The following is a 12,547-nucleotide window of genomic DNA, read 5'->3' as shown; positions in this document are numbered from 1 at the left end:
ACAAAGGTCTGCCTTAAAATAGTTAAGTCGGCAGAACAACAACAAAAAAAATCGCCACCCTCATTAAATACATTTTAACAAGCTCATTTAAGTATTACACATTCAGAAAGCATATGAAACATAAGCAGTGAAGGCAGCCAGAATCGTGATCAAGAAAAAGGAATGTTAACACCAGAAACTTCCTTTGTAACTACTCCACCTCCCCAAAGGTACTAACCACAGTTCCAGACTCACAGATCAGTCTTGCAGGCTTCTGCATTTATGTAATAAGCAGAGCTACGCGGTATGTATGTCACATGCTTGCTCTCTGTCCCTCACCACTGTTTACGGGAATAAGCTCTCTGTTGCATGCAGCTCCGATTTATTCTTTTTTTTTCTTTAAAGATTTAATTAATTAATTTATTTAATAGAGACCGCACAAGCAGGGAGAGAGGCAGGCAGAGGGAGAGGGAGAAACAGATTCCCTACTGAGGAGGGAGCCCGATGCGGGGCTCGATCTCGGGACCCCAGGATGATGACGTGAGCCGAAGGCAGGCGCTTCACCAACGGAGCCACCCAGGCGCCCCATCTCTGGTTTCTTCTTTATCACTCTCTGCGGTGTTCCATCTTATCAACCACGCTTATTTCCCCATCCTCCCATTCATGAACATTTGCATTACTTGCGGTTTGGGGCTATTAAATGAGTGATGTTATGAACATCCTACTTAATGTCTTCTGCTACCCATGGGCACCCCTTCTGCTGGCCGTATACCCAGGAGTGGCGCTATCATGGCCAAAGACATGCTCAGCTTCAGCAAACAGCTCCCAGCAGCCCTGCAGATCCATTCTATCAATCTCTGCTTCCACGGCAGCGTACAACAGCTTGTGTGAGCACACACAACATTACAACTGAACGGTCCATCTTTATCTGAGCACTTCTGGTAGGTATGAATACCACACCATCCTGTTTCTAATCTGCATATCCCTGATTATGAGATATAGTACTGATTCGTGTTCTAACAGCTGCATGGATTACCTTCTTCAATGCACACCTGCTTAAACTACATCTCTTGCCGTTTTTCTACTGAGCTGTCCATCTTTTTCTCTATTGATCTGAAGAGTCCTTTATGCATTCTAGATGGGACCTCACCCTGGGTTATCCAGGCTGCAAATAGCTTCCCCCAGGGTGCAGCCTGCCTCGTCACTCCCTGAATAGTGTCTTCTAATGAATGCCAAGTTCATAACTTTTATTCAAGTCCAAAGTAGCAATCTTTTCCTTTCATGATTAATGCTTTTTCTAACTTGTTTTAAAAGTGCTTCTCAATTCCAAGACCATGAAAATATTACCCTATTATTTTAGGAGCTTTACTGTTTTACTTTCATAGTTACATCTCCAATCCACCCAGAAAGTTTAGCCTCTGGTGTGAAATAAGGCTCAAGTTTCCTTTTCATTTCTTTATGGCCATCCAATCAATCCAGCACTATCTATTAACTGTGCCGCAGGCTTACTTTTTTCATAAATCAAGCATCTAGATGGCTGTTTTTGTTCTGCTGGTCAATATGCCTAACTTTGAGCCACCATCAGTGTCTTAATTACGTTGCTCTATCCTGAGCGTTGGCTGCCACTGGAGTATGTCGTCCTCACTCTATTGTTCCTCACTGTTGCTGTGGCTAGCCTCAATTCTCTATGTGCAGCTACAGTTTTATATGCAGACTATTAATTCTGCATGATTACACAATCTGCCTCTCTATGCTTTTCACTGGAGGGTTCAGTCCATTTATTAGTTTCACGTAAATTACATACGAATTTGGGTCTAAACCCATCCCACCTTCTTTTAGAGTGTTACTATTTATTATTACCCTTCCACTAGCTTGCTAGTTATACAAGCTTTCACTGCCTTAGAGAGTCTGGCAAGCATCAGCACCTCACTGGTACTTTTATAAAACAGATGACCACTGGGATTTGCCCATATTTACACCTGCTGCTACTTTTTAATCCTTTTGCCCTTTCCACGCTTCTGTTGGGCCCATTTCTGATCGTTTCTGCAACACTGCAGAATTTCAGTTCCTTTCAATGCAGATCTCGTGATGAATTCTCTCCTTTTGTCTGTCAGAGAATGTCTGTAATTCACCCTCATTTTCGAAGAGGATTTTTATTACATAGGTCATTGTTTCTTTCAAACCAACTGCCTTCTTGGGTTTTGATACTTCTACTGAGAAGTCAGCTGTCTGCTGCAGCATCTTCAAGCTGTTTTGTCTCCACTGGCCGCTTGCGGGTCTCACACTGCACTTAGCTTATGATGATTCTGTATGATGGGTTTATGCATGGTCTTCTCTGTATCTCTAGCTCACTTAAGGTTTACAGCATTTCTAAGCGGATGTTCTATTATTAATTTCTGAAAATTCTTTTTCATTACCTCCTCAGTTTTTCTTCTGCCCTATTCTCTCCTCTCCCCGGGCCTCTAATTACATATATATTATACTTTTTACTATGTCCACTATGTCTCTCTCTCTTTTTTAAAGGATTTTATTTGAGAGAGAGAGAGAGCACACGCGCACATGACAACGGGGAGGGTCAGAGGGAGAAGCAGACTCCCTGCCACACAGGGAACCTGATGCAGGACTTGATCCCAGGACTCCAGGATCACGACGTGAGCCAAAAACAGTCGCCTAACCAACTGAGCCACCCAGGCACCCCCACTATGGCTCTTTTTTCTCTTAATCCCCTTCATCTCTTTCACCACCACCTACCAATCCCTCCTCCCTAAGCAATGCCCCATTTATTCTCTGGATTTATGAGTCTATTCCCGTTTTGTTTGTTCATTTGTTTAGACTCCACATGTAAGTGAAAGTATACAGTATTTGTCTTTTATTTTCTTTAGTGTTATAACCTCCAGATCCATCCATGTTGTTACCAATTACAAGGTTTCATATTCCTCTTATGGCTGAGTAATACTCTACTGTGTACATACACCCCATCTTCCTTATCCATTCGTCTATCAGCAAACACTTGGGTTGTTACTTCCACGTTTTGGCTACTGTAAATACTACTGCAATAAACATCTGGGTACATGTACCTTCTGGGGTTAGTTTTTGTTTCCCTATGTTTTTTAATGCATCCATATTTTTCCTCTCTCAGAATTTCTTAGTTTCAGTCTGAATATGTTCTTCCTCTTTTTTGGGTGGGGGACAATGGGAGAGAGCGAATCCTAAGCAGGTGGCACCTGCAGCACAGAGCCTGATGCAGGGCTCCAGCTCACAACCTCCAGATCACAAGCTGAGCCAAGCATGCCACCCAGGTGCCCCTGAATATTTTCGTCTGACCTATATTCCCTTTACTGCTTCTCTTTAGTTGGCTGGAAAACCCACCACTGAACAGTTAACAGCACCGAGCTTTCAATTCTTGAAATTTCCATGTGGTTCTTTTGTCAAGTTTCTATTCTCTGCTGAAATTCTCACCCTCATGATACTTCCTAGAATATATCAGGCATAGTTACTCTAAAGTCAATTCTGGATTCCTGGTGGGTCTGTTCTGTTACCACTTGTCTCGCCTCCTCACGCCAGACACCATGTGTGGACAACTATATGGAAATCGTGAAGCCTACAGTGATGCTCTATTTTTCCAGGAAGAGTCACATTTGCTTCTGGCAAGCAGCTAGGAAAATTAGCAATCTGAAATCAAGTCAATCCCAGAATGAATGAAGTGATTAGAGGCTGGATATCAGTTCCCATAAAGACCAGCCTCATTCTGAGGCAAACCTCTTCCCAGGGGATGGGGCTTCAGGGTCCCAAATCATGGCCCGGGGATTAGCAAGAAAGTCCTCCGCCATGAGCAGGCTCTAACTCCCAGTGCTTGTTCTGCTAGTCCCAGAAGTCAGCCGAACGCTCTGCTCAGTCCCCTCTTTCAAAACTGAGACGTGCCTCTAGGTAAATAGAGGCCCAAAGCTGGGCGCACTTCTCTGGTTCTCTCCTTTCAGATCATGGACCCATAATTCTTCTGTCACCAGGATCTCCAAACACTTTCTTCTTAGGATTATTCCATTCGATAGTGTTGGTTCTCAGAGAGAAGCTCTGTCTGTATTACCTCATCCACCAATTCCCAAACTGGAAATTTAATACGATGACCACCTAAAGACATTATGCCAAACACAAGCTGACAAATATTTTCTGACTCCACTTATTTGAAATACCTATAGTAATCAAATTCACTAAAAAGAAGAGAAAAAAAGGTAGATTGAAGGTTGCCAGGGACTAAGGAAAGACAAACTGAGCCTGTTTCACAGGTTTGGTTTCAGCATAGGAGGAAGATGAATAGCACTGACAGCTGCACACCAAGAGGAGTGAACATCACGCCACCAAACTGTACGCTCAGATGTGGGTACAATGGTCAATCTTCCATGCTGTATATTTTACAATTTAAAACATGATAGCCTCTGCCATGTGATGTTTGTATGTACCGGGGCGGGGGCCACAAATCATTATCAGAAAATTGTAAGCTCCATTTAAAAAAAAATTTTTTTATTACTATTTATCTGACAGAGAGAGAGAGACAGTGAGAGCAGGAACACAAGCGGGGGTGGGGGAAGAGAGGAAAAGCAGGCTCCTCGCTAAGGGCTTGATCCCAGGACCCCAGGGTCACAACCTGAGCTAAAGGCTGACACTTAACAATTGAGCCCCTGGGCACCCTATAAGCCCCATTTTAAGGTGGATCTATTCCCTTGCTAGGCAAATAGTCTGAGAAGATGGGCAAAGAGAGCCACGTTTACTTATTCAATTGTTCAGCAACAGAATGTTACAAAAGAGGAGGAATATGCTACTTAAATCCTACTATGCACATCACTAGTTCACTTCCTCCACTGGGAGAGACTGAACATGTTGATTCAATTACTTCATTCCTTTCTAACTTTCAAGGATAGACAGCAGCGTACATAATCTCAAGAAACTTAATTTTTTAGTTATTTTTTGCATTTTATTAAGTAGGCTCCATGCCCACCATGGGGCTTGAACTCACAAAGCTGAGATCAAGAGTTGCAGACTCTACTGAGCCAGCCAAGTGCCCCTCAAAAAAAAAAAAAAAAAAAAAAAAAGAAGAAGAAGAAGAAGAAGAAGTAAAAGGGAAAGCAGATGTATTCATGTAAGACTAACTGCTTGCTCCAGGTCCACTAGGGAGGTCATCCTCAATACTCCCACTCAGGGAGCCTGAGTCTGGATGAATGCTAATGTTCCATCTTCCACGTGTTCACCCACTTCTAGCCACATCTTAGTAGAGGAAACCATGCACTGGGCATCTACCCTTCCTTGTCTTCTTGGCTCAGTATCCCATCCTGTCTATGAGGTTGTTCATGACCCTCCCTTCGCATGTTCTCAACAAAGTGACCATTCCTGTATGTATGCTTCACTGTGCTGCAAATTACATGTACCATAACTGAAACAACTCATTCTTTACTGCAACTTGCTTTCAAACCTAAGTACAGTGCTTAGAACATAATACCTGCTTAGTAAGTGTTAAGCATATTTTAATATGTATGAATGTATTATGTGTCTATTCGATTTTAAGAATGGGGGATTATTTTTTTTAATGGCTCTCACTACAGAAAATTTAGGTATTATTCAACAAAGTATAAAAAGATGTTTCTATTTAAAACAGATAACCATTAAAAAATATAACCCTGGGTGGCACAGCGACTCTTGGTTTGGGCTCATGTCGTGATCTCAGGGTCCTGTACTGAGGTCTGTGTCAGGCTCCACACTCAGCAGGGAGTCTGTCCCTTTCTTTCTGCCCCCCTCAAAATAAATAAATGTTTAAAAAACAAAAAAAGGATAACAAGATGATCTGGAATTAAAGGAAACCAATTAGGAGCACCTGGGTGGCTCAGCTGGTTAAGCATCTGACTCTTGATTTCAGCTCAGGTCATCTCAGGGCTGTGGCTTCAAACCCCCTGTCAGATTCTCTCTCCTCCTGGCCCTCCCACCCTTAGAAAGGAGGAAAGAAAGCAAGCCAATTCTTCATTAGATTTATTCTTAGGTACATTATCATTTTTCTTATTTAGCAGTATCTTTTCTTTATAAAATTACATAGCTGACCCCCACACAACACGGGTTTAAACTGCATGGGTCCACTTACACATGGACCTTTTTTTTAAACAATCCAGGGCTGTAAATGTACGTTCTCTTCCTTATGATTTTCTTAATGGTATTTTCTTTTCTCCAGCTTACTTTATTGTAAGAATACAATGCATAACATATATAACATAGAGAACATGTGTCCATTGACTATTTATGTTATTGGCAAGGCTTCCGGTGAACTGCAGGCCATCAACAGTTAAGCTCTGGGGGAGTGCAAGGTTACACAGGGATTTTCAACTGAATGGGAGGTGGTGAACTCAACCCCCATGTTGTTCAAGGGTCAGCTGTATTTTCAGATTGTTTATTGCTACTTACACAAAAGCGCTACTGAGCTTTATAAACTGATCTTCTATCCAGCAACCATACTTGACAATGTTATTAGTTCTCATATCTCATCTGCAGATGCTCCTGGGATTTTTTATGTAGACAACCATATCACTGGGGAATAAGGTCGGCTCTATTTTCTCCTTTCCAACTTGTACCGCTTGGATTCCTTCCTCTTCTTATCACTAGGTTACCTCCCCCTCTGCACTGTTAAATGCAAATGATTAAAGCTGAAATCCCCAAGTAATTCCCGAGTCTCATAGTAATCCCCTCCAACATGATACTATCCTATAAGATGTTGGATGTATGTTTACACTCTGAGTCCTTATTAGCTTAAGAAAATACATTTTTAGGGCCGCCTGGGTGGCTCAGTAGGTTAAGCCTCTGCCTTAGGCTCAGGTCATGATCTCAGAGTCCTGGGATCAAGTCCTACATTGGGCCCTCTGCTCAGCAGGGAGCCTGCTTCCCTCTCTTTCTCTGCCTGCCTCTCTGCCTACTTGTGATCTCTGTCAAATAAAATATTAAAAAAGAAAATTCATTTTTATGCCAACTGTGCTAGAAATTATTATGTATGGATTTCATCAAATATTTTTTCTTAATCTTTTCTTGTAGGTTTTCTCCTGGCAAATTACATTAAGAAATTATCTAATGTTAAACTAGCCTTACATTACCAAGATGAAGACAAACTTTATTTGGTCAAGAGGTGATAATTTTTCCATACACATTATTGCATTTGGTCTCCTAATATCTTATGGAAGACTTTTACATCTATGTCAATGCTCATAACTGAGGCTAGCCTATAATCTTCCTCTCTCAAACTGTTCTATGTTGCAGATATCAACATTATACTAGTCTCATAAAATACTATTGTTTAGAACAGTTGGTATAAAACAGGTAATACCTTAAAGGTTTTTAGATTTTGTTCATGAAGCTCTGGATTCCCTCCCTCCTAAGTTTTTAGATTTTGGGGGTAGCCTATTAACTACTGATATATTTTATGACAGTTGGTCTGTCTTCTATTTCTCTGCCAACCCTGGTAAATTATGTTTTTCTACAAGATGATCCATTTCTTGGCTAAAGCTGTTCATAATATTGTAACTGATTTCTTTACTATAAAAACCTTTTTCAATCCTAATACTGTTTATTTTTAATTTTTCATTTTTTATTTGATTCTGCCAATTTTTCCATTCAATGAAACAGCTTTTGTGTTGTCAATTTCCATTTTTTTCATTTATTTAACATCTCCAAATACAAAATACAAAAAATACAAAACAGTATTTTCCAGTTTTCAAAAAAATTAGTATTTTTAGTATTTCCTCCTGCTTTCTTTGGGTTTGTCCATCAAAGGACAGCTTACACGTTTTACTGGTTTCTAGATGTAACATCCTGTCACTCCAAAGTCTTTTCTAAAAAACAGTTTTTATCTTCATAAGGATTTCATCTTAGTGTCACAAATTACTAAGAAGTTTTTTTAAATCTCCAACATTCTTTTTTTTTTTAAAGATTTTATTTATTTATTTGAGAGAGAGACAGTGAGATAGAGCATGAGCAAGGAGAAGGTCAGAGAGAGAAGCAGACTCCCCATGGAGCTGGGAGCCCGATGCGGTACTCGATCCCGGGACTCCAGGATCATGACCTGAGCCGAAGGCAGTCATCCAACCAACTGAGCCACCCAGGCGTCCCAAATCTCCAACATTCTAAGAAACATTCCATTTGTCAAAACCTAGAAGTGATAGTTTACTAATGAATAAAAATGTCAGTGTTTCATATGAAATTTTCCTGACTTATTTCTAAATTTTTTCACTCATTCAGGCATAACTGATACATAACATGTTTATATAACATAATAATATCCAGGTGTACAACATGATTCAATCTAACTATTTTTAAATAGTCATTTTCTTTTCTGCCAACTTTTAGATATTTTAGGGTTGTTTATCAGTACTATGAAATGATCAATTCATTCAATTTACCAAAAATGTCATACTGGTTTGACATGTTGTATTAAAAATGTTAAGCCATTTCACATAGCAAGTTCACTTTCTCCTCTGTAACAGCATCTTCAGGAGTGCCTGCTTTGTCTCCGGCCTGACCCATGTGGGGCCACTGTGCTGGAGGGAGAGCCCTCGACAGCACCTGGGCACCTGGGTTCCCGACCAGCAGCAAAGTTTCCTGGTACACAGACTGGGGACCAGAGAAGAGCCGCACAATGGGGCGGAGTGCGGGGGGGCAGACCGAGGATGGAAAGAACAGGGTAGGGCAGGGTCCAGGGGGGCCAACAGAGGGAGAAGGGACCCTGCGAAGGCAGGAAGGGGGGCAGGCTGGGCACTTTGCATTAAGTAGGGGAACTGCTCTATCCGTAGGCTGACTCCTTCTTACTGCACGCATTTCTGCGGGGTGTCCCAGGAGGGTCCCCAGTGTCTGTTAATCTCCGGACCATGGCTGTGTAAATGAAGCTGGAGACTCCCATCTTTCAGAAAGCCACAAACACCTTTGCCCCCCAGGCTGACAATGTGCAGGCTGGCATGCAGCCCTGCCCTGCACCCCAAACTGTGGTCTCAGAGCCCAACCGCTCACGGGCCCACAGCCACTGCGTGCAACCATGACGAACCTAAGTCCCTGGTATTCGCAGTTTGTAACCGCCACCCTATAACACAGGACTGCTGCAGTATCCTGCAACACACCACACCTCAGGGCATCCCAGTGGAAACCTAGGGACCTGTCTTTGGTTAAGGACTCGGCTGGAAATCTGGTCCACTTTTCCTGCATGTGGCTAACCCTGGTTGATTCCACCATCTTACTGGAACCAAAAGCATTTCCTAAAGCTGTCCTTTAGAGAAGTTCTTGCTGCTATTAGCATAGACTTAATGCTAGTAAGACCCCTAAGTTTCCTCTATCTACTGCTCCTGGTCAAGAAATCAAGTCATCTGATAAGTGCCGTCGTCCTTCTGAGAAATCCAGGGTGGGAAATGGTTAGAAGTTTAGTTTTCATCCCAGATATGCATCGTAAAAGCCTAACTCTCCCAACAACCTTGACCCTACAATTTTTCTATCACACATGAGTTCAACAGTACTTTCTGAAACTATGTACACTTTCAACTCTTTCCTCTAGCCCCACAACTTCAGCAGGAAATCAATTCCTTAAACATACAATCTGCTCCTTAATTGGTATTTCACATTTTTGTTTGTTCTAAATTTATTCCAGATTCCCAAACCTAGTTATTTGGAAGGCCAAAAGACCTGACACATGTTCATAATTTAAAGTTGTATTTATATTCTTGGGCAATTAGCTCTAAATCCTCACCCAAACGCATGACTCCTAAAAGGGGGAAACAAGGGGAAGGAAGACCGGTACCCGGTTCTCCCACACAGAGCGTGCTGACTGCACTGGCAAAGCACTACTGCAGCCCACTATTTCACAAGTCCTTTTGTAATTCGAGACAACTTACAGCAAGAATTTAATTAACAGACCCTTACCTGATGGTCCTGAATCTTCCTGCCCACCACTCGGAACGTGTTGTTGCCTGTGTGGTGATAGATGTGAACTCTGCTGAAGCCCGTGGAGCCACCAGCGGGTACCCACTTCTTGTTGGCGTCATCGTACACCATAACAGCAGCTCTTGCCTGACAGATACTCTGTTCACTGTGAAAAATAAAAGAGGCAAACTTAAGATATTTGAAATATGCTAAGTTTCCCATACAGCTATGCAGAGTTAGCAAACAATCAGTGCTTTCCTGGGTACTAGAACAAGAAAGACAGTGGCTTCCAGCCGTGATGAGCAGAATCTAATGCGGAGAAGAGACCAAAAACTGAAGTGTGGCAAGGGACCGGAGGTGGTCCGGGTCCACAAACAGCAGAAACAAGCAACACAAGAATGGTTTTCTCATCAAATACGCTGAGTATCTAACACGCTCATGAAACTGAATACAACTGCAAGTATAAATTAACCACCATTTGTTCAACTGGACATCTGTTTATAATACTGATGACCTGTGATTACCCACTCTTTACTGGCAAGATTCGTTTTACCATCAGGCTTGCTTCAAGGTCTACAAGGTCTACAAAACAAATTCTGATAAGCTCTATCTGCCCCTTGAAATACAAAACAGTTGTTGCCCACCAACAATCAGTGAATGGCAATGAGACTAAGGCCCTGTTCCCATTTGGGAAGACGACAGCCTATGTCCTCAATTTCTTCATGTAAAAATGAGATAATTTTTAAAGATCCTTCTAGATTTTTAATTCTAAACTTCATAGACAAATATTAACGGAAAGACTATTTCCATGATAGAATCTTTAAATCTCAGCTTTGTTTCAATTATCCGTTACCAAGTAAGACTGAGATACATACAGAAATAAAATGCAGAGATGATCTGAATTGCATATTAAGTACTAGGTTCATCTTTTAAATATTCTACAATACTACTGGGCGAAAAAAGACTGATTTGAATTTTATTACTTCATACCATATCTTATTTTTTAGAGTCAAATTCCAAGAGTGAGCAACAGATGAAAAGATACACATCTGACACTTAAAGAGAAGTTAATGGAGATGCCCCTAAGTAGCTCATCCAACCTTATCCTTAACAAAAGCACTACTCACCTACCAATTTTAGCCTCAAAGATTTTAAACCGCTAATCACATCAGTTCTTGGCCAATACCCTCAAAAGCAAAAAATCCCTTTCAGACCCTCCCCTCTTACACTCCTCCCCCATTCCTCAACAGCCTGTGGTTTACTCGTCACATGACTTGATGACAGATGATCAGGGCGAGACCCACAGGGGTCACAGGACTGAGTGACAACGGTAACTTCAGAACAGTGAGGTCATCATTATTTCTAATTTTCCATCAGAGAAACTTTACAAAAACTAACTCGTAACAATGTATGTACAACACAAACACTGAAATAGAGTGGTACTGTCTAAATTTTCATGTTGCACTGAAATTTCTTGGTACACTAGTCCTGGGAATAAAAGCAAGTTAATGACAAAGGCGAGAATTATTTCTAAAACAACTGATTAAAGAGCATTTGTCAGCACAGAAGTTGAAATCTCTTCATTACTCACAACAGAAATACTTGTGAAGTGACAGCATGTTCAGGACCTCACACAAAGATTATGTGAAAAAAGCTAAGGCAAAGTGCCCCTTACAGCAAATAATTCAAGAAATCTACTAATAATCATAAATAACAAAACAGTATTTTCCAGTTTTCAAAAAAATTAGTATTTTGGACACACGTTTCCTGAGGATTTGTAATTCAGTTTCTCCTCCAGAAGTCCCAGTGGGATCACAGAAACCAAAGCAATAAACCCCCATTTGCTGTAAACTAAGTCATTCCATGACTAAAAACAAAACAAAACAAAACCCTTTTTTTAAAAAAATATTTTATTTTTTTATTTGACAGAGAGAAAGATCACAAGTAGGCAGAGAGGCAGGCAGAGAGAGAGGAGGAAGCAGGCTCTCTGCTCGGCAGGGATGCAGGGCTCGATCCCAGGACCCTGAGATCATGACCTGAGCTGAAGGCAGAGGCTTAACCCACTGAGCCACCCAGGCGCCCCAAAACCCTTTTTAATATACATAGGAAATCTAAAATCAAGAGAGTTCGACATAATGTCCCCACTGTTTCCTCCATTTTTTTCCACCATTGCAATGGAGTGGGCAGCTCAAGACATTCCACACAGTGAAGTACAAAGTTAACTCAACAGCTTCAAATCACCCTTAATTAATCAATATAGCTACAAGCTATGTAGCAATCAAGTGTCTGGTCACTTCCATTGCCCAGGGAAAGCTATCACCACAAAAACAAAGACAGACAGACATATCCAAGCAGCCAAGAGAGGACACAAATGCCAAAATTAGTTGACTAGTTTTCTAATGAAGATGAAAAAGAAATCGGGCGCCTGGATGGCTCAGTGCGTTAAGCCTCTGCCTTTGGCTCAGGTATGATCTCAGGGTTCTGGGATCAAGTTCCACTTTGGGCTCTCTGCTCGGCAGGGAGCCTGCTTCCTCCTCTCTCTCTCTGCCAAATAAATAAATAAAATCTTAAAAAAAAAAAAAAAAGAAATCTTCAAAATGAGATACTAAAAATACAAACCCAAATCTAAGCAAAGCCAAGA

At 41.4% G+C, this 12,547-nt stretch overlaps 1 protein-coding gene across 7 annotated transcripts in view; it reads right to left on the bottom strand.

Moving 5' to 3' along the window:
• ENAH (ENAH actin regulator) overlaps positions 1-12,547 on the bottom strand; it is a 130,574-nt gene that overhangs the window by 59,507 nt on the left and 58,520 nt on the right. For all 7 annotated transcript variants that reach the window (XM_059412915.1, XM_059412913.1, XM_059412916.1 and 4 more), the window contains exon 2: positions 9,907-10,072. In XM_059412915.1, the coding sequence (XP_059268898.1) occupies positions 9,907-10,072 (166 nt within the window). The remainder of the gene's footprint in view (positions 1-9,906; positions 10,073-12,547) is intronic.

The sequence above is a fragment of the Mustela nigripes genome, chromosome 10, assembly GCF_022355385.1.
Source record: "Mustela nigripes isolate SB6536 chromosome 10, MUSNIG.SB6536, whole genome shotgun sequence".
NCBI lineage: Eukaryota > Metazoa > Chordata > Mammalia > Carnivora > Mustelidae > Mustela > Mustela nigripes.
Note: the sequence above shows the minus strand (reverse complement) of the source record. Positions and strands in the feature narration are given on the sequence as shown.